The sequence below is a fragment of the Coregonus lavaretus genome (assembly GCF_964263955.1).
Source record: "Coregonus lavaretus genome assembly, contig: HAP1_SCAFFOLD_702, whole genome shotgun sequence".
Lineage (NCBI taxonomy): Eukaryota > Metazoa > Chordata > Actinopteri > Salmoniformes > Salmonidae > Coregonus > Coregonus lavaretus.
This window is the reverse complement of record NW_028163467.1, coordinates 149862-170391: the sequence shown is the minus strand read 5'-3', so window position 1 is coordinate 170391 and position 20530 is coordinate 149862. Positions and strand designations below refer to the sequence as shown.

The following is a 20530-nucleotide window of genomic DNA, read 5'->3' as shown; positions in this document are numbered from 1 at the left end:
TACGTAGATATGGGGGGGACCTGATCCCAGATCAGCGCTCCTCCTCTGAGACACTTGATACAGACGAACCCCAGTTCTATTTGTGGCTTTTCAAACATTCCAGTTATCCTACTGCACACGGCCGGCCGGGGGGGGGGGGACCTTCCACGGTTAGCTGACTGCACACATCAAAGTGTCCTGGGATCAGTTTGATATTCACACATTCGTGGACTGGTTCTCCTTGATTTAGCCAGACGAGCCAGGACTTGGAGTAACAAAATATAGTCAATTAGAACGCTGCAGCTTGTGTGTTTTAGTAGGGATGTGATGTGACTTGGGGAAACCTAAGTAGAACATTTCTAAAGGGAAAAACAGACTCGGGTACATTTTTACAAAAAAAACATTTTATTCCATCAGTCATTAAAAACCAACTTGTACATAATTGACCCTTCGTTGACGCGTTCCGAGCCGTGTGTCTGTAAGCAGAACATTTCTGAAGGACCGCTGATTGAATGTAACGGTCAGATCCCACACATAGGGAATAAACTTCGGTCAAACCTGCTCATGAATGCCTTGAGGGGAGTCCACCTAATCTCCCCCCTCCTAGTGGCCCAGGTGAGGGGAACCTAACGCCCCTCACTGGTCAGAATAGTAGGAATCCTCGCATTCGTCCCAAATGACACCCTATACCCTTTAAAAGTGCACTACATTAGACCAGAGTCCTGGTTAAAAAGTAGTGCACTACATTAGACCAGAGGAGTCCTGGTTAAAAGTAGTGCACTACATTAGACCAGAGGAGTCCTGGTTAAAAAGTAGTGCACTACATTAGACCAGAGTCCTGGTTAAAAAGTAGTGCACTACATTAGACCAGAGTCCTGGTTAAAAAGTAGTGCACTACATTAGACCAGAGTCCTGGTTAAAAAGTAGTGCACTACATTAGACCAGAGTCCTGGTTAAAAAGTAGTGCACTACATTAGACCAGAGGAGTCCTGGTTAAAAAGTAGTGCACTACATTAGACCAGAGGAGTCCTGGTTAAAAGTAGTGCACTACATTAGACCAGAGTCCTGGTTAAAAAGTAGTGCACTACATTAGACCAGAGTCCTGGTTAAAAGTAGTGCACTACATTAGACCAGAGTCCTGGTTAAAAGTAGTGCACTACATTAGACCAGAGTCCTGGTTAAAAAGTAGTGCACTATAAAGGGAGAATAGGTCAGTGATCCGGTCAGCAACTAACTGTCCAACACATCAGTAACTTCACTGTTTTATTTCTCTGCATCATTATAAAAAAATGTAACGTCTATAAAACCAACGACCCTCCCATCCAGTGGTGAGCTCTCCAGGAGGCCCAGACCCAGCCCAGCCACGGAGCCCCAGACCCTGGCTAGTCGGACCCAGCCACGGAGCCCCAGACCCTGGCTAGTCGGGCCCAGCCACGGAGCCCCAGACCCTGGCTAGTCGGACGGAGCCCCAGACCCTGGCTAGTCGGACCCAGCCACGGAGGCCCAGACCCTGGCTAGTCGTCGGCATCCTTCCCTTCCTCTCCTCCCTGGTAGTGTCTGTACTCTGGCTTCAGCTCCCACGTGTTCTTGTGGGTTCCCTTCACGTTGTAGATGCCGATGTCGCGCAGAATCTCTTTCAGGTAACTCTGAATGGAGGAGGGGGTGGGGGAAAGAGAAGGGAGAGATGTTGTATTATATAGACCGATAGGGAGAGATGTTGTATTATATAGACCGATAGGGAGAGATGTTGTATTATATAGACCGATAGGGGGAGATGTTGTATTATATAGACCGATAGGGGGAGATGTTGTATTATATAGACCGATAGGGAGAGATGTTGTATTATATAGACCGATAGGGGGAGATGTTGTATTATATAGACCGATAGGGGGAGATGTTGTATTATATAGACCGATAGGGGGAGATGTTGTATTATATAGACCGATAGGGGGAGATGTTGTATTATATAGACCGATAGGGAGAGATGTTGTATTATATAGACCGATAGGGGGAGATGTTGTATTATATAGACCGATAGGGAGAGATGTTGTATTATATAGACCGATAGGGAGAGATGTTGTATTATATAGACCGATAGGGAGAGATGTTGTATTATATAGACCGATAGGGAGAAATGTTGTATTACAGTGGGGAAAAAAAGTATTTAGTCAGCCACCAATTGTGCAAGTTCTCCCACTTAAAAAGATGAGAGAGGCCTGTAATTTTCATCATAGGTACACGTCAACTATGACAGACAAAATGAGGAAAAAAAATCCAGAAAATCACATTGTAGGATTTTTTATGAATTTATTTGCAAATTATGGTGGAAAATAAGTATTTGGTCAATAACAAAAGTTTCTCAATACTTTGTTATATACCCTTTGTTGGCAATGACACAGGTTAACCATTTTCTGTAAGTCTTCACAAGGTTTACACACACTGTTGCTGGTATTTTGGCCCATTCCTCCATGCAGATCTCCTCTATAGCAGTGATGTTTTGGGGCTGTTGCTGGGCAACACATACTTTCAACTCCCTCCAAAGATTTTCTATGGGGTTGAGATCTGGAGACTGGCTAGGCCACTCCAGGACCTTGAAATGCTTCTTACGAAGCCACTCCTTCGTTGCCCGGGCGGTGTGTTTGGGATCATTGTCATGCTGAAAGACCCAGCCACCTTTCATCTTCAATGCCCTTGCTGATGGAAGGAGGTTTTCACTCAAAATCTCACAATACATGGCCCCATTCATTCTTTCCTTTACACGGATCAGTCGTCCTGGTCCCTTTGCAGAAAAACAGCCCCAAAGAATGATGTTTCCACCCCCATGCTTCACAGTAGGTATGGTGTTCTTTGGATGCAACTCAGTATTCTTTGTCCTCCAAACACGACGAGTTGAGTTTTTACCAAAAAGTTATATTTTGGTTTCATCTGACCATATGACATTCTCCCAATCCTCTTCTGGATCATCCAAATGCACTCTAGCAAACTTCAGACGGGCCTGGACATGTACTGGCTTAAGCAGGGGGACACGTCTGGCACTGCAGGATTTGAGTCCCTGGCGGCGTAGTGTGTTACTGATGGTAGGCTTTGTTACTTTGGTCCCAGCTCTCTGCAGGTCATTCACTAGGTCCCCCTGTGTGGTTCTGGGATTTTTGTTCACCGTTCTTGTAATCATTTTGACCCCACGGGGTGAGATCTTGCGTGGAGCCCCTGATCGAGGGAGATTATCAGTGGTCTTGTATGTCTTCCATTTCCTAATAATTGCTCCCACAGTTGATTTCTTCAAACCAAGCTGCTTACCTATTGCAGATTCAGTCTTCCCAGCCTGGTGCAGGTCTACAATTTTGTTTCTGGTGTCCTTTGACAGCTCTTTGGTCTTGGCCATAGTGGAGTTTGGAGTGTGACTGTTTGAGGTTGTGGACAGGTGTCTTTTATACTGATAACAAGTTCAAACATTTGCCATTAATACAGGTAACGAGTGGAGGACAAAGGAGCCTCTTAAAGAATAAGTTACAGGTCTGTGAGAGCCAGAAATCTTGCTTGTTTGTAGGTGACCAAATACTTATTTTCCACCATCATTTGCAAATAAATTCATTAAAAATCGTACAATGTGATTTTCTGGATATCTTTTTCTCAATTTGTATGTCATAGTTGACGTGTACCTATGATGAATATTACAGGCCTCTCTCATCTTTTTAAGTGGAAGAACTTGCACAATTGGTGGCTGACTAAATACTTTTTTCCCCCACTGTATATAGACAGATAGGGAGAGATGTTGTATTATATAGACAGATAGGGAGAGATGTTGTATTATATAGACCGATAGGGAGAGATGTTGTATTATATAGACAGATAGGGAGAGATGTTGTATTATATAGACAGATAGGGAGAGATGTTGTATTATATAGACAGATAGGGAGAGATGTTGTATTATATAGACCGATAGGGAGAGATGTTGTATTATATAGACCGATAGGGAGAGATGTTGTATTATATAGACCGATAGGGAGAGATGTTGTATTATATAGACCGATAGGGAGAGATGTTGTATTATATAGACCGATAGGGAGAGATGTTGTATTATATAGACAGATAGGGAGAGATGTTGTATTATATAGACAGATAGGGAGAGATGTTGTATTATATAGACAGATAGGGAGAGATGTTGTATTATATAGACAGATAGGGAGAGATGTTGTATTATATAGACAGATAGGGAGAGATGTTGTATTATATAGACAGATAGGGAGAGATGTTGTATTATATAGACAGATAGGGAGAGATGTTGTATTATATAGACAGATAGGGAGAGATGTTGTATTATATAGACAGATAGGGAGAGATGTTGTATTATATAGACCGATAGGGAGAGATGTTGTATTATATAGACCGATAGGGAGAGATGTTGTATTATATAGACCGATAGGGAGAGATGTTGTATTATATAGACAGATAGGGAGAGATGATGTATTATATAGACAGATAGGGAGAGATGTTGTATTATATAGACCGATAGGGAGAGATGTTGTATTATATAGACCGATAGGGAGAGATGTTGTATTATATAGACAGATAGGGGGAGTGTTGTATTATATAGACCGATAGGGAGAGATGTTGTATTATATAGACAGATAGGGGGAGTGTTGTATTATGTAGACAGATAGGGGGAGTGTTGTATTATGTAGACAGATAGGGAGAGATGTTGTATTATATAGACCGATAGGGAGAGATGTTGTATTATATAGACCGATAGGGAGAGATGTTGTATTATATAGACCGATAGGGAGAGATGTTGTATTATATAGACCGATAGGGAGAGATGTTGTATTATATAGACCGATAGGGAGAGATGTTGTATTATATAGACCGATAGGGAGAGATGTTGTATTATATAGACCGATAGGGAGAGATGTTGTATTATATAGACAGATAGGGGGAGTGTTGTATTATATAGACCGATAGGGAGAGATGATATATTATATAGACCGATAGGGAGAGATGTTGTATTATATAGACCGATAGGGAGAGATGTTGTATTATATAGACCGATAGGGAGAGATGTTGTATTATATAGACAGATAGGGGGAGTGTTGTATTATATAGACCGATAGGGAGAGATGTTGTATTATATAGACAGATAGGGGGAGTGTTGTATTATATAGACAGATAGGGAGAGATGTTGTATTATATAGACCGATAGGGAGAGATGTTGTATTATATAGACCGATAGGGAGAGATGTTGTATTATATAGACCGATAGGGAGATGTTGCATTATATAGACCGATAGGGAGAGATGTTGTATTATATAGACCGATAGGGAGAGATGTTGTATTATATAGACCGATAGGGAGAGATGTTGTATTATATAGACAGATAGGGGGAGTGTTGTATTATATAGACCGATAGGGAGAGATATATTATATAGACCGATAGGGAGAGATGTTGTATTATATAGACCGATAGGGAGAGATGTTGTATTATATAGACCGATAGGGAGAGATGTTGTATTATATAGACCGATAGGGAGAGATGTTGTATTATATAGACCGATAGGGAGAGATGTTGTATTATATAGACCGATAGGGAGAGATGTTGTATTATATAGACCGATAGGGAGAGATGTTGTATTATATAGACCGATAGGGAGAGATGTTGTATTATATAGACCGATAGGGAGAGATGTTGTATTATATAGACCGATAGGGAGAGATGTTGTATTATATAGACCGATAGGGGGAGATGTTGTATTATATAGACCGATAGGGGGAGATGTTGTATTATATAGACCGATAGGGGGAGATGTTGTATTATATAGACCGATAGGGAGAGATGTTGTATTATATAGACCGATAGGGGGAGATGTTGTATTATATAGACCGATAGGGAGAGATGTTGTATTATATAGACCGATAGGGAGAGATGTTGTATTATATAGACCGATAGGGAGAGATGTTGTATTATATAGACCGATAGGGAGAGATGATATATTATATAGACAGATAGGGGGAGTGTTGTATTATATAGACCGATAGGGAGAGATGTTGTATTATATAGACCGATAGGGAGAGATGTTGTATTATATAGACCGATAGGGAGAGATGTTGTATTATATAGACCGATAGGGAGAGATGTTGTATTATATAGACCGATAGGGAGAGATGTTGTATTATATAGACAGATAGGGAGAGATGTTGTATTATATAGACCGATAGGGAGAGATGTTGTATTATATAGACCGATAGGGAGAGATGTTGTATTATATAGACCGATAGGGGGAGATGTTGTATTATATAGACCGATAGGGGGAGATGTTGTATTATATAGACCGATAGGGGGAGATGTTGTATTATATAGACCGATAGGGAGAGATGTTGTATTATATAGACCGATAGGGAGAGATGTTGTATTATATAGACCGATAGGGAGAGATGTTGTATTATATAGACCGATAGGGAGAGATGTAGACCGATAGGGAGAGATGTTGTATTATATAGACCGATAGGGAGAGATGTTGTATTATATAGACCGATAGGGAGAGATGTTGTATTATATAGACCGATAGGGAGAGATGTTGTATTATATAGACCGATAGGGAGAGATGTTGTATTATATAGACCGATAGGGAGAGATGTTGTATTATATAGACCGATAGGGAGAGATGTTGTATTATATAGACAGATAGGGGGAGTGTTGTATTATATAGACCGATAGGGAGAGATGTTGTATTATATAGACAGATAGGGGGAGTGTTGTATTATGTAGACAGATAGGGAGAGATGTTGTATTATATAGACAGATAGGGAGAGATGTTGTATTATATAGACCGATAGGGAGAGATGTTGTATTATATAGACCGATAGGGAGAGATGTTGTATTATATAGACCGATAGGGAGAGATGTTGTATTATATAGACCGATAGGGAGAGATGTTGTATTATATAGACCGATAGGGAGAGATGTTGTATTATATAGACCGATAGGGAGAGATGTTGTATTATATAGACCGATAGGGGGAGTGTTGTATTATATAGACCGATAGGGAGAGATGATATATTATATAGACCGATAGGGGGAGTGTTTTATTATATAGACCGATAGGGAGAGATGTTGTATTATATAGACCGATAGGGAGAGATGTTGTATTATATAGACCGATAGGGAGAGATGTTGTATTATATAGACCGATAGGGAGAGATGTAGACCGATAGGGAGAGATGTTGTATTATATAGACCGATAGGGAGAGATGTTGTATTATATAGACCGATAGGGGGAGATGTTGTATTATATAGACCGATAGGGGGAGATGTTGTATTATATAGACCGATAGGGGGAGATGTTGTATTATATAGACCGATAGGGAGAGATGTTGTATTATATAGACAGATAGGGGGAGTGTTGTATTATATAGACCGATAGGGAGAGATGATATATTATATAGACAGATAGGGGGAGTGTTGTATTATATAGACCGATAGGGAGAGATGTTGTATTATATAGACCGATAGGGAGAGATGTTGTATTATATAGACCGATAGGGAGAGATGTTGTATTATATAGACCGATAGGGAGAGATGTTGTATTATACAGACCGATAGGGAGAGATGTTGTATTATACAGACCGATAGGGAGAGATGTTGTATTATATAGACCGATAGGGAGAGATGTTGTATTATATAGACCGATAGGGAGAGATGTTGTATTATATAGACCGATAGGGAGAGATGTTGTATTATATAGACAGATAGGGGGAGATGTTGTATTATATAGACCGATAGGGGGAGATGTTGTATTATATAGACCGATAGGGAGAGATGTTGTATTATATAGACCGATAGGGAGAGATGTTGTATTATATAGACCGATAGGGAGAGATGTTGTATTATATAGACCGATAGGGAGAGATGTTGTATTATATAGACCGATAGGGAGAGATGTTGTATTATATAGACCGATAGGGAGAGATGTTGTATTATATAGACCGATAGGGAGAGATGTTGTATTATATAGACCGATAGGGAGAGATGTTGTATTATATAGACCGATAGGGAGAGATGTTGTATTATATAGACCGATAGGGGGAGATGTTGTATTATATAGACCGATAGGGGGAGATGTTGTATTATATAGACCGATAGGGAGAGATGTTGTATTATATAGACCGATAGGGAGAGATGTTGTATTATATAGACCGATAGGGAGAGATGTTGTATTATATAGACCGATAGGGAGAGATGTTGTATTATATAGACCGATAGGGAGAGATGTTGTATTATATAGACCGATAGGGAGAGATGTTGTATTATATAGACCGATAGGGAGAGATGTTGTATTATATAGACCGATAGGGAGAGATGTTGTATTATATAGACAGATAGGGAGAGATGTTGTATTATATAGACAGATAGGGAGAGATGTTGTATTATATAGACAGATAGGGAGAGATGTTGTATTATATAGACAGATAGGGAGAGATGTTGTATTATATAGACCGATAGGGAGAGATGTTGTATTATATAGACCGATAGGGAGAGATGTTATATTATATAGACAGATAGGGAGAGATGTTATATTATATAGACAGATAGGGAGAGATGTTGTATTATATAGACAGATAGGGAGAGATGTTGTATTATATAGACCGATAGGGAGAGATGTTGAAACACAAATCACCACGGCCGGCCCGCGCTCATTACGCAGGCCACCTCTAGCGGCAGATTGACGAGGGGCGGCATGACCACGACGCGCCTCCCAACATCAACACATAAAAACCTCCACATAATTCTGCCCCAAAACAATGACAAGTCTGGCTCGACCAGTGGGCATGCGGGCTTTTCAGGTGAGCGCTGATGCCGCCCTGTGATAAGCAGCGCCCGCTTTGTCAAAGGCGCTAAATATCTTCGCCCGTCCATTCCCCAGGGGCGCCTCTCCAGGGTGCTGTTGGAGAGACGCATCTCTGCAGCGCTCCACCAACGTTCAGTCAAACAAAATGATCGTAACATACATCACGTAGCAGATCCAGGATATGGTAGGAAGAGATCCAGGATATGGTAGGAAGAGATCCAGGATATGGTAGGAAGAGATACAGGATATGGTAGGAAGAGATACAGGATATGGTAGGAAGAGATCCAGGATATGGTAGGAAGAGATCCAGGATATGGTAGGAAGAGATCCAGGATATGGTAGGAAGAGATCCAGGATATGGTAGGAAGAGATCCAGGATATGGTAGGAAGAGTATGTGGCCTTTGAATTCCATTGCGCCTTGACATGGTAGCTGCACCCCAGTACTCACGAGGACACGTCTTTTTTTTGGTCCTGTCCAGACGTCATTTTTTGGGTGTTTTACAAACGGTAGGCTTACCACAGATTGGCATTCATAACATTTTATTTCAGGCAACACTGTAGGCTACACCTCAGTAGGCACGGACCGATGATGACGCCTTTTGGACATATTTTTTGGGTGCAGTTCCGGACCGGCCTTGATTTCCACATCCACAGACATTGTTTTTTTTTCTACTTTCATTCAGAACCAAATACGCCCAATTTCAACATCCTGAAAATACATATTTTCAACGTCTATAAAATATGCATTTTCAACTTTCAGTCAGAACCGAAAATGAACCTGATTTCAACGTCCTGGAAAATATGTATTTTAAACATACGGAAAATACCTTTTCACCTTTCATTCATAACCTAAATTGAACCCAACTTCAACGTCTGGTCTCGCCTATGGCAGTAGAAAGGCAAGGATCGGCCCGTTTTCTACTACACTGTTACAGCATCTCTCCTCACAGCATCTCTCCCCACAGCATCTCTCCCCACAGCATCTCTCCCACAGCATCTCTCCCACACTGTAGCTCAGTTGGTAGAGCATGGCGCTTGCAACGCCAGGGTTGTGGGTTCGTTTCCCACGGGGGGGCCAGTATGAAAAATGTATGCGCTCGCTAACTGCAAGTGGCTCTGGATAAGAGCGTCTGCTAAATGACTAAAAATGTAAATCTATCCCACAGGAAGTATCCTTCCTTACCACAGGTTGTTTGGTGATGCCCACAGGAAGTATCCTTCCTTACCACAGGTTGTTTAAAATGTAAATGTATCCCACAGGAAGTATCCTTCCTTACCACAGGTTGTTTAAAATGTAAATGTATCCCACAGGAAGTATCCTTCCTTACCACAGGTTGTTTGGTGATGTCCACCAGATCCTTGATGTTGTAATACTGGTGTTTCTCAAAGGCTGAGAACAACATGTCCAACACCTGCTGCTTGTCCGCCCGCGCTCTTTTCCCCTCCTCCTTTTTCTTCCTGTCATATTCCAGCTGGGGGCACGCACACACACACACACACACACACACACGGACATACACACACACACACACACACGGACACACACACACACACACACACACCGTATTAGTCTAGTTCAGGTTAGTTTGGGACAAAATGTGCACACACTGATGGTGTCTTCCCGAGGTCACACGGTGTAACAGAGAAACTACCACTCAGGCAGGCAGCCAGCCAGCCAGCCAGCCAGCCAGCCAGCCAGCCAGCCAGCCAGCCAGCCAGCCAGCCAGGCCACCCGGTCTCCTTACGTTGTAGGAATGGTTGGCCACTGGTTTGTAGTTGGTGGTAACAGCCTTGTCTAGTTGCTGAGACAATCTCACTGGCTTGGACAATTCTTCCATCTGCAGTCTGGGGACAGAGCAGGAGAGGGGACACGAGAGAGCAATGAGTGTCAGCGTGAGAGAGAGTGTGTGTGTGAGAGTGTGTGTGTGAGAGTGTGTGTGAGTGTGTGTGTGTGAGAGTGTGTGTGTGTGAGAGAGTGTGTGTGTGAGAGAGTGTGAGAGAGTGTGTGTGTGTGTGTGTGTGAGAGAGTGTGTGTGTGAGAGAGTGTGTGTGTGTGTGAGAGTGTGTGTGTGAGTGTGTGTGTGAGTGTGTGTGTGTGTGTGTGTGTGTGTGTGTGAGTGAGAGTGTGTACCTCTTGAGTTTCATGTAGCTCTCACTGACAGCAGGTCTACACTCCGCTCTCTGGACCACCACTCCCTCCAGGGAGATTTTGTCTTCAGAAGAAAGGAGAGACAGTTAAAAGACATGAGTAGACGTCACTGTGTGTGTTGACTCTCTCTCTCTCTCTCCATCATTTCATCTGTTTCAGTGTGGTATTCCTCAGTGTGGTATTCCTCGGTGTGGTATTCCTCAGTGTGGTATTCCTCAGTGTGTGACATCACAGTGCCAGTCCTATGCCACACAGTCATCACCACAACTGAAGGGTCATAAAACACACCCACTCTGCCTGCCAACCCTGCGGTTGCTGTGGAGCAACACAGCCACTCTGCCCTGCCAACCCTGCGGTTGGTGTGGAGCAACACACCCACTCTGCCTGCCAACCCTGCGGTTGGTGTGGAGCAACACACCCACTCTGCCTGCCAACCCTGCGGTTGGTGTGGCGCAACACACCCACTCTGCCTGCCAACCCTGCGGTTGGTGTGGAGCAACACAGCCACTCTGCCTGCCAACCCTGCGGTTGGTGTGGAGCAACACACCCACTCTGCCTGCCAACCCTGCGGTTGGTGTGGAGCAACACAGCCAACACACACTGTTTACTAATCAGTAGCCTCGCTCCCAGGGATCTAGGGTGGTCTAACAGGAGACTAACTGATCACTAGGGTTGTCTAACAGGAGACTATAGACTAACTGATCACTAGGGTTGTCTAACAGGAGACTAGAGACTAACTGATCACTAGGGTTGTCCAACAGGAGACTAGAGACTAACTGATCACTAGGGTTGTCCAACAGGAGACTAGAGACTAACTGATCACTAGGGTTGTCTAACAGGAGACTAGAGACTAACTGATCACTAGGGTTGTCCAACAGGAGACTAACTGATCACTAGGGTTGTCTAACAGGAGACTAGAGACTAACTGATCACTAGGGTTGTCCAACAGGAGACTAGAGACTAACTGATCACTAGGGTTGTCTAACAGGAGACTAACTGATCACTAGGGTTGTCTAACAGGAGACTAGAGACTAACTGATCACTAGGGTTGTCTAACAGGAGGCTAGAGACTAACTGATCACTAGGGTTGTCTAACAGGAGACTAGAGACTAACTGATCACTAGGGTTGTCTAATAGGAGACTAGGAGACTAACTGATCACTAGGGTTGTCCAACAGGAGACTAGAGACTAACTGATCACTAGGGTTGTCCAACAGGAGACTAGAGACTAACTGATCACTAGGGTTGTCTAACAGGAGACTAGAGACTAACTGATCACTAGGGTTGTCTAACAGGAGACTAGAGACTAACTGATCACTAGGGTTGTCCAACAGGAGACTAGAGACTAACTGATCACTAGGGTTGTCTAACAGGAGACTAGAGACTAACTGATCACTAGGGTTGTCCAACAGGAGACTAGAAACTAACTGATCACTAGGGTTGTCCAACAGGAGACTAGAGACTAACTGATCACTAGGGTTGTCTAACAGGAGACTAGAGACTAACTGATCACTAGGGTTGTCCAACAGGAGACTAGAGACTAACTGATCACTAGGGTTGTCCAACAGGAGACTAGAGACTAACTGATCACTAGGGTTGTCCAACAGGAGACTAGAGACTAACTGATCACTAGGGTTGTCTAACAGGAGACTAGAGACTAACTGATCACTAGGGTTGTCTAACAGGAGACTAGAGACTAACTGATCACTAGGGTTGTCTAACAGGAGACTAGAGACTAACTGATCAACAACCTCCACCAGACAGAGACCTAACCTCCAGCCTCCTGCCCAGGCTCCACACCTCTCAACAACCTCCACCAGACAGAGACCTAACCTCCAGCCTCCTGCCCAGGCTCCACACCTCTCAACAACCTCCACCAGACAGAGACCTAACCTCCAGCCTCCTGCCCAGGCTCCACACCTCTCAACAACCTCCACCAGACAGAGACCTAACCTCCAGCCTCCTGCCCAGGCTCCACACCTCTCAACAACCTCCACCAGACAGATACCTAACCTCCAGCCTCCTGCCCAGGCTCCACACCTCTCAACAACCTCCACCAGACAGAGACCTAACCTCCAGCCTCCTGCCCAGGCTCCACACCTCTCAACAACCTCCACCAGACAAGAGACCTAACCTCCAGCCTCCTGCCCAGGCTCCACACCTCTCAGTGGGGAAGAGACTGAGGGGACTCACCTGGTCCTGTCCCCGCCCCCGAAACTGAGGTGCTGCCATCAGATCTCTCTTCTGACTGGCCTACAGGGACGGAGGAGTGGATTGGACAGTAAGGTTTAGACTACCGGGTTTGTGGCGTAGAGGCAGTAGCAACGGAGATGCACACAGAACTGCTCTGCAACATGTTGCAAAACAACACATCTTGACGGTGGCCACACTTCACACTCAAGCCAACAAGTGCCTCAAAAAAACAGAACTCTATATACTGTCTCCAAAACACATACAAAGGACACACCACAAGCTCACACTCCACACTGACACACCCTCAAGCAACAGGCCTGGCTGGGGATCAGGATGAGGGAGGGAGACGAGGGGGAGGGAGACGAGGAGGGGAGAGGGAGACGAGGGGGAGGGAGACGAGGGGGAGGGAGACGAAGGGGAGGGAGACGAGGGGAGGTGCACATTAGAAGTGGCATCAAGACCATGCACAAATCATGACGTCAAACCAAGCACTCCACTCCACACCAGATCGATACCATCATAATATTGATTGATTTGTTTATGTTGTTAACAAGCTCCAAATCCCATTCAGCAGCAGATCATGTCCAAACTACTGAGCTGATTCATTCGCAGTGGTTCTGATCTGATCTGAGCAGAGAGCCAGCCAGCGGAGCCACTGAGACAAGCAGAGGACGTTCATCTGTTCTGCTGTGGCAACGGAAATTAAAAATGCAACGAATCTGATCAAAACCAGCCCAAAACAATGAGAGATAGAAAGGGGAAGGGGGGGACAGAGAGAGATGGAGAGAGATAGAGAGAGATAGAGAGATGGAGAGGGAGAAAGGGAAAGAGAGAGAGGGGCATAGAGAGAGATGAGAGAGAGGGGCAGAGAGAGAGATGAGAGAGAGGGGCAGAGAGAGAGAGGGGAAATGAGAGGGGGGGAGAGGGAGTGAGAGAGGAAGGGGAGAGAGACAGATGGAGAAGGAGAGAGAGGCGGAGGGACACACAGTACTACTTACCCTGAGGCGGAGGGACACACAGACACAGTACTACTTACCCTGAGGCGGAGGGACTCACAGACACACAGTGCTACTTACCCTTAGATGACTCTAATGGGTGAAAGATCAGTTATAAATCACAAACCATGCTTATTTGCAGTCAGGACATTTGCAGTCAAGGCATTTTGACAGTGAATATTATCTGACTACACATTCAAATAGAGGTTATGACTCAAACAACATGGCAGTCAGGTGTCATGGCGTCTCAAATGACACCCTACTCCCATACAGGTGCCATTTTGCACCAAAATAGACAGCTTTCTATATCAAATCAGCTGGAGGCCAGGTAACTGCGGTTCCTTACCTGATTGGGTCTCAGTGAACACGGCCAGAGTCTGTCCTCCTACAGTCTGCATGGTGAACGGGTGGTCCCTGGGGGCCTGCACCCCTGATGGCTTGTCCCCCAGGCTGTCAATCATCGTCAGGTCTTCATTCAGAGTGAATGCCACCTGGTGCACAACAAGTTTAAGTGATATCAGTTTAGGACCAGGACATTGTTGGCTGGGTTGGGGTCAATTATCCGTAGGAATGCAATTCCTCTGTCTGTGTATTGACTCGTCAGCCACCATAGTCAGTATTATTACCTCTGCTTTCCCTTGGTTCCTAAGGCAAGAGAAGAAGAAAACAATTGATCAGCTGATCACCTAAGATAGAAACTTATCTTTAGCCAGCAGAGAAAGTAAACAGCGATGATGATGACCAACAATAACATATGAACGAGCCATTTCTACATACTTGCCGATCCGGAGTTTCCCGACCTCTCCCCTGCCTGATGCTTTGGCCCATTGCTGGGACAGGTATTTGGGCACCTGTGGGCACAGAGACTGGTTGTTAGTTAGCTAGCTAGCTACCTTATGCAGTGTGATGATAGTGACAGTTACTGTAGTCTACTTGAATAGATCGCTAGCCTGCCGCTAGCTAGTCTCGTCCCATCCATCTGACGCTGCCGCTAGCTGGCTAACGTTAGCCGCTAGCTAGCTACAGTTTATACCCTGCATTTCCAACGTACCTTTACCAGCCACACGCCCGTGTTCTGTTTAGCACCAGTCAAATCCACTTCGCCTTTCTCTGACATGTTTAAAACGTTGAAATCACCTCTTACACGTTACCATTACAATTTGTTCGGCGTTATTTGAGGTAGGCTAGCAAACGTTTACTAAACAACACACGGTCCGTTAAAATGAACGAACCGTAACTACGGAGGCGCATGAGAGCCAGAAAGGACGCGCGAAACTATAACTACGGAGGCTCATGAGAGCCAGAAAGGACGCGCGAAACCATAAATACTAGAAGTCGAAGTTCGGTGGTCAATGAAAAAATAAACTGTTCGAATATCTTTTCATCAAACAACTCATATTCATACCTATGAAAAAACCTGTATCTCAGAAAACATTGGCTACATGAAAAATCTTCACAATTAAAAACATGGTAGCACCATAGAAACGGTAGCACAGCCTACCCTGGGTTATTCAGCTGCACCATAGAGAGCATCCTGACTGGTTGCATCACCGCCTGGTATGGCAACTGCTCGGCCTCCGACCGCAAGGCACTACAGAGGATAGTGCGTACGGCCCAGTACATCACTGGGGCCAAGCTTCCTGCCATCCAGGACCTCTATACCAGGCGGTGTCAGAGGAAGGCCCTCAAAATTTTCATAGACTGTTCTCTCTGCTACCTCACGGCAAGCGGTACCGGAGCGCCAAGTCTAGGTCCAAAAGACTTCTCAACAGCTTCTACCCCCAAGCCATAAGACTCCTGAACAGCTAATCATGGCTACCCGGACTATTTGCACTGCCCCCCCACCCCACCCCATCTTTTTACGCTGCTGCTACTCTGTTAATTATTCATGCAGTCACTTTAACTCTACCCACATGTACATATTACCTCAACTACCTCAACTAGCCGGTGCCCCCGCACATTGACTCTGCCCCGGTAACCCCCCTGTATATATATAGCCTCCCTACTGTTATTTTATTTTACTTCTGCTCTTTTTTTTCTCAACACTTTTTTGTTGTTGTTGTTTTATTTTACTTTTTTATAAAAAAAATGAATGCGTTGTTGGTTAAGGGCTTGTAAGTTAAGCATTTCACGGTAATGTCTACACCTGTTGTATTCGGCGCATGTCGCAAATAAAATTTGATTTGATTTGCTTTGATACATAGCCTTTAGAGAAAGGGTGCAGTGACAAACACTCAAAGGCCCAGTGCAGTCAAAAACGTGATTTTCCTGTGTTCTCTATATAGTTCCAGTATGAATATTGTATGCACTAACTGTAAGTCGCTCTGGATAAGAGCGTCTGCTAAATAATGTAAATGTATGAGGTTGTAATGATACTGTGAAATTTATGATAATGCCCTTTTAGTGTAACAGCTGTTTGAAAAAAAGACCTCCTGAAATATTCAGCTTGTTTTGGTGGGGTGGAGTTTTGACCAGTTAGTAGACCAATAAGAAAGATCGTTTTTTCCCTTCCCCACTCAGACCACTCCCAGACAGTCCTAGCAAAATTCTTGCTTGAGAAAAGACTCTTCGCTAAGAAGCTATTTTTGTTTCTTCTTGACCGTTTTAATTTAAAACAAAAAACAGTAAGGTACTTAATAGTTCTCCAGAAATGATTTGATATTAAGATTTTTTTAAAAACAGCTTCATTGGACCTTTTAAAAAACAAAAGAATGAGGGGAGGTCCCGTGTAGCTCAGTTGGTAGAGCATGGTGCTTGCAACGCCAGGGTTGTCGGTTCGATTCCCACGGGGGAACCAGTATGGAGAAATACAAGTATGAAAATGTACGCACTCACTACTGTAAGTCGCTCTGGATAAAAGCATCAGCTAAAGGACTGAAATGTAAAAATGTGACAATCAAACTGATAGTCACACGTTTCTCAAAATACATACAAGTTCTACCTATATAGATAATATTCAGTACAATGTGTTCTGATCATCTGAGCAGTTGGACTGCAATAAAGTCAGCCTTGAACGTTCCCATCATAGTTGACTGGGTCAGGTGACAAATGCCCAATACTGGGCTATCTATCCTGTGTTGATTCTCTCAGAGGAACATTTTCTCCTTGCTGTGTCCGAAGCGTGTGTTGAGCTCCTGGGACTTCTTCAGCAGGCGTTGTTTCTGAGCCTCGTCGAACTTGTTGACCTGCAGGTCCTGGTCCCTGTCAAACGCCCGTCTCTCCACCGACTTGGCTCCCTCATCCAGTTTCCTCTTCTTCAACTGCTTCTCGTGGAGACTGATCAGAGACTCCCCACGCTTGGTTTCCTAACAGAGAGGAGAGAGAGAGAGCTCAGTTGGTAGAGCATGGCGTTTGCAACACCAGGGTTGTGGGTTCGATTCCCACGGGGGGGCCAGTATGAAAAAATATATATAATAATAATAATGTATGCACTAACTGTAAGTCGCTCTGGATAAGAGCGTCTGCTAAATGACTAAAATGTAAATGTAAACTCATTTTGACATGTACTGGCTAGTAGACACCTTGATCTAGTCTCCTATTTCTAAATGCCGTAGTGACATCTTCATACACCCTTCTTCTGCTCCCATAACGGGTGCAGGTCATGCAGCTGATGCATTGTGGGCAGAGAAAAGAGTCCCTCCTACTTACGTTGTATTTGGACACTTTCTCAGCCATCTGCAACTCTTTGTGAGACAGTTGAGGGACAGACTCTATCTCTTCACTCTTCTTTCCCTCCAGTCGTTCCTGTTAGAGAGAGAGAGAGAGAGAGAGAGAGAGAGAGAGAGAGAGAGAGAGAGAGAGAGAGAGAGAGACAGAGAGAGAGAGAGAGAGAGAGAGAGAATGATATAGTCAGTACAGTAGTGTGAAATTCCAAAAGAAATGTGTAGACTGTTCAGATTAGAAACAGAACCAGTGTTCCCTACCCTGAGTTTGCGTTCTCGGTCAGCAGGAGTGTCGGTCCAGAGGGATCGGTCCTTGCTCTCCGGTCCAGCCCTCTTCTTGAAGGTTCTGGCCCCCAGCCCGATGTGCTGCAGTGTTGGAGGAAGCTCTGTCATCCAGGTCTCTCTCACCACCTCCTCCGGACCATCCTGCCAATCAACCATCACAGACAAGCCTGTCAACTCATTCTACCAACACACCCCAGTACATTTCATCTGGGGTCTGTTCAGTGGGAGCAAACGTGGGGAAATGATTTGAAATAAGAGGAGTTTAAATTTGTCCTATTACACAGTTTAAAAAACGTTTTGCAGGACTGAACTACCTATGAGAACCACACCCAGTTTGCATTTTCCTAAGGGTGCCACCTGGTGGTGTATTCAAGCACCATAAAGATAAATTAATTACTGGTCGGTTTATCAGAAACAAGGCAAAAGTAAACATGTCGTCCCCCACGAATGATGCAGATGCAGCCCCCCCCCTGGCCCAATTAGTGCAAATTATGTTGTGTGGATTAATGAGATGAAAAAAAACTATCAAGTCTTGATTGCTTACAATGGACAGGATGTCAGATAACAGACTCCACTGGTGGATAAGGAGATGTATTGACATAAACCAGGATGTATTTTTATGGGCAGACAAGGGATAGTCTTGCTAGACTATACTGATAGTAACATAATGGTTGAATAATCACATCGATCCACTGATGTCTATCATTTACACTTGATGCAAATGCTCAAAGGCATGTAAGACGCTAGCTACTAGGGCATTTTAAATTAACTTTGGAATTCAGTTGATTACTATAGCGCCCCCCTTGGGCCAATCAGTGTAATTTTGTAAATGCCAGATCTCTATTAGCGAGACGCATCATTCACCCAAGATTCGTCCAAATCGGGCCGGTGGTGTCTGAGATATCGCGTGTGACTAACATAGGTACGAACGGACGGAGAGAGATCCATAGTCCCCCCCCCCCCCCCAGGATGTCTAGGTGTAGAATAAATGTCTAGATGTAGAATAGTGAGGTGCTCACATCTGCTCCCGTCAGTCTGTCCTTCATCTTCTGAGCTCTGCGTTCGATGTCCAGAGCCACGGAGTCCTGGATGGCACCTTGAGCAGGCATGGGCCCGATCACCTCTTCATCCTCCTCCTCCTCTTCATCACTGCTGGAGGGTTCTGCTGTGTAGCCCGGTGGAAGGGCTGGCCCGTGGAGATCATCTCCATCTTCATCAGCTGCTGGTCTGTGAAAGCCGGGTGGCAGGGCTGGCCCATGGAGATCATCATCATCTTCATCAGCTGCTGGTCTGTGAAAGCCCGGTGGCAGGGCTGGCCCATGGAGATCATCATCATCTTCATCAGCTGCTGGTCTGTGAAAGCCCGGTGGCAGGGCTGGCCCATGGAGATCATCATCATCTTCATCAGCTGCTGGTCTATGAAAGCCCGGTGGCAGGGCTGGGCCCAATACAGCTGGCCTAGGGGAGGTAGAAAAAGAGAATCAATCAACTCAACACAAACCAACAAATACATTTATACAAATATATGCATGACTGACAGCATTTAATATGTATGTTTAAAGTAGGGAGAACTAGCTGACATATCATTTCATATGTATGTTTGAAGCAGGGAGAACTAGTTGTGTTGTCTTGGTTACCTCTCTGGTGAAGCCTGTGACTTTGAGAACCCAGGAGGAAGAGCTGGTCCGAAGAAACCATCATCTTCATCATCATCATCATCATCATCCGCAAGCCTTCTACTCACCGTCTCGTCCACTCGGCACTGTTTTCTGCAGAATGATGCAGACAGTCCATTTCAGGCATTTAACATGCGCTTTCCTTCAAAAACAATGACTAAATAACTTGTTTTGATGTTTGTTTGAAATGTAGAAGTGAGTCTAAATGTGTTACTCTGCGGTGGGTCCATCCCTGGTCGTCGCGCTACCGTGGCCGTGTCTGCTGCTGGTCTCGTGCTTGCTGCTCGTCTTGCTTCGTCTCTTGATCACCTCCTCCTCCTCCTCCTCCTCCTCCTCCTGGCCAAAGTCATCCTCCGAACTCGAGAGCAACTCCGGTTTGTACCCGGGAGGCAGCGCGGGACCTGCAACTATTGGAGAAGACAGCACACCGTAGCTAGATAAATACCAAAACCGACACTAGCCTTTTCGATTTAACATACAGTATAAAGCAGAAAGATAACTACGCCATGAATATGACAGCGTAGTATCCATAATATTGATGTTTGATTGAGAAAAAATTGATGCTGATGATACTAGTCACGGCCAAAAAAATAATGTGCATGAAACCACTACTAACTTTACTCACATCCTCCCTCGTCATCAGAATCATCATGGCTGCTTTTTCTGAACGACGGGGGTAAGGCGGGTCCGATTAAATCATCGTCTGACATATTTACCGATTATTAATTAGCTATTTTTACAACAATAAACA

The 20530-nt window shown here is 44.4% G+C and overlaps 2 protein-coding genes across 4 annotated transcripts; both read right to left on the bottom strand.

Moving 5' to 3' along the window:
* Positions 1–363: 363 nt before the first annotated feature.
* Positions 364–15391, bottom strand: gtf2f2a (general transcription factor IIF, polypeptide 2a). 3 transcript variants are annotated; one of them, XM_084192978.1, is made up of 10 exons: positions 15208–15391; positions 14934–15007; positions 14783–14801; positions 14503–14647; positions 14238–14249; positions 13162–13221; positions 10952–11033; positions 10566–10665; positions 10149–10292; positions 364–1625 (listed from the first exon to the last, which is right to left on the bottom strand). In XM_084192978.1, the coding sequence occupies exons 1-10, from the start codon at positions 15271–15273 to the stop codon at positions 1494–1496; spliced, it is 834 nt and encodes a 277-aa protein (XP_084049104.1). In that variant the 5' UTR covers positions 15274–15391; the 3' UTR covers positions 364–1493. The 3 variants fall into 3 exon arrangements, with proteins under 3 accessions (XP_084049104.1, XP_084049106.1, XP_084049105.1); XM_084192980.1 differs by lacking the exon at positions 13162–13221; XM_084192979.1 differs by lacking the exon at positions 14238–14249.
* A 1356-nt stretch (positions 15392–16747) lies between these two features.
* On the bottom strand, positions 16748–20489 carry gpalpp1 (GPALPP motifs containing 1; the record flags this gene model as incomplete). Its single annotated transcript, XM_084192985.1, has 7 exons — positions 16748–17461; positions 17805–17900; positions 18080–18244; positions 19123–19561; positions 19741–19872; positions 19994–20186; positions 20405–20489. The coding sequence occupies 7 exons, from the start codon at positions 20487–20489 to the stop codon at positions 17243–17245; spliced, it is 1329 nt and encodes a 442-aa protein (XP_084049111.1). The 3' UTR covers positions 16748–17242.
* Between the last annotated feature and the right edge of the window lie 41 nt (positions 20490–20530).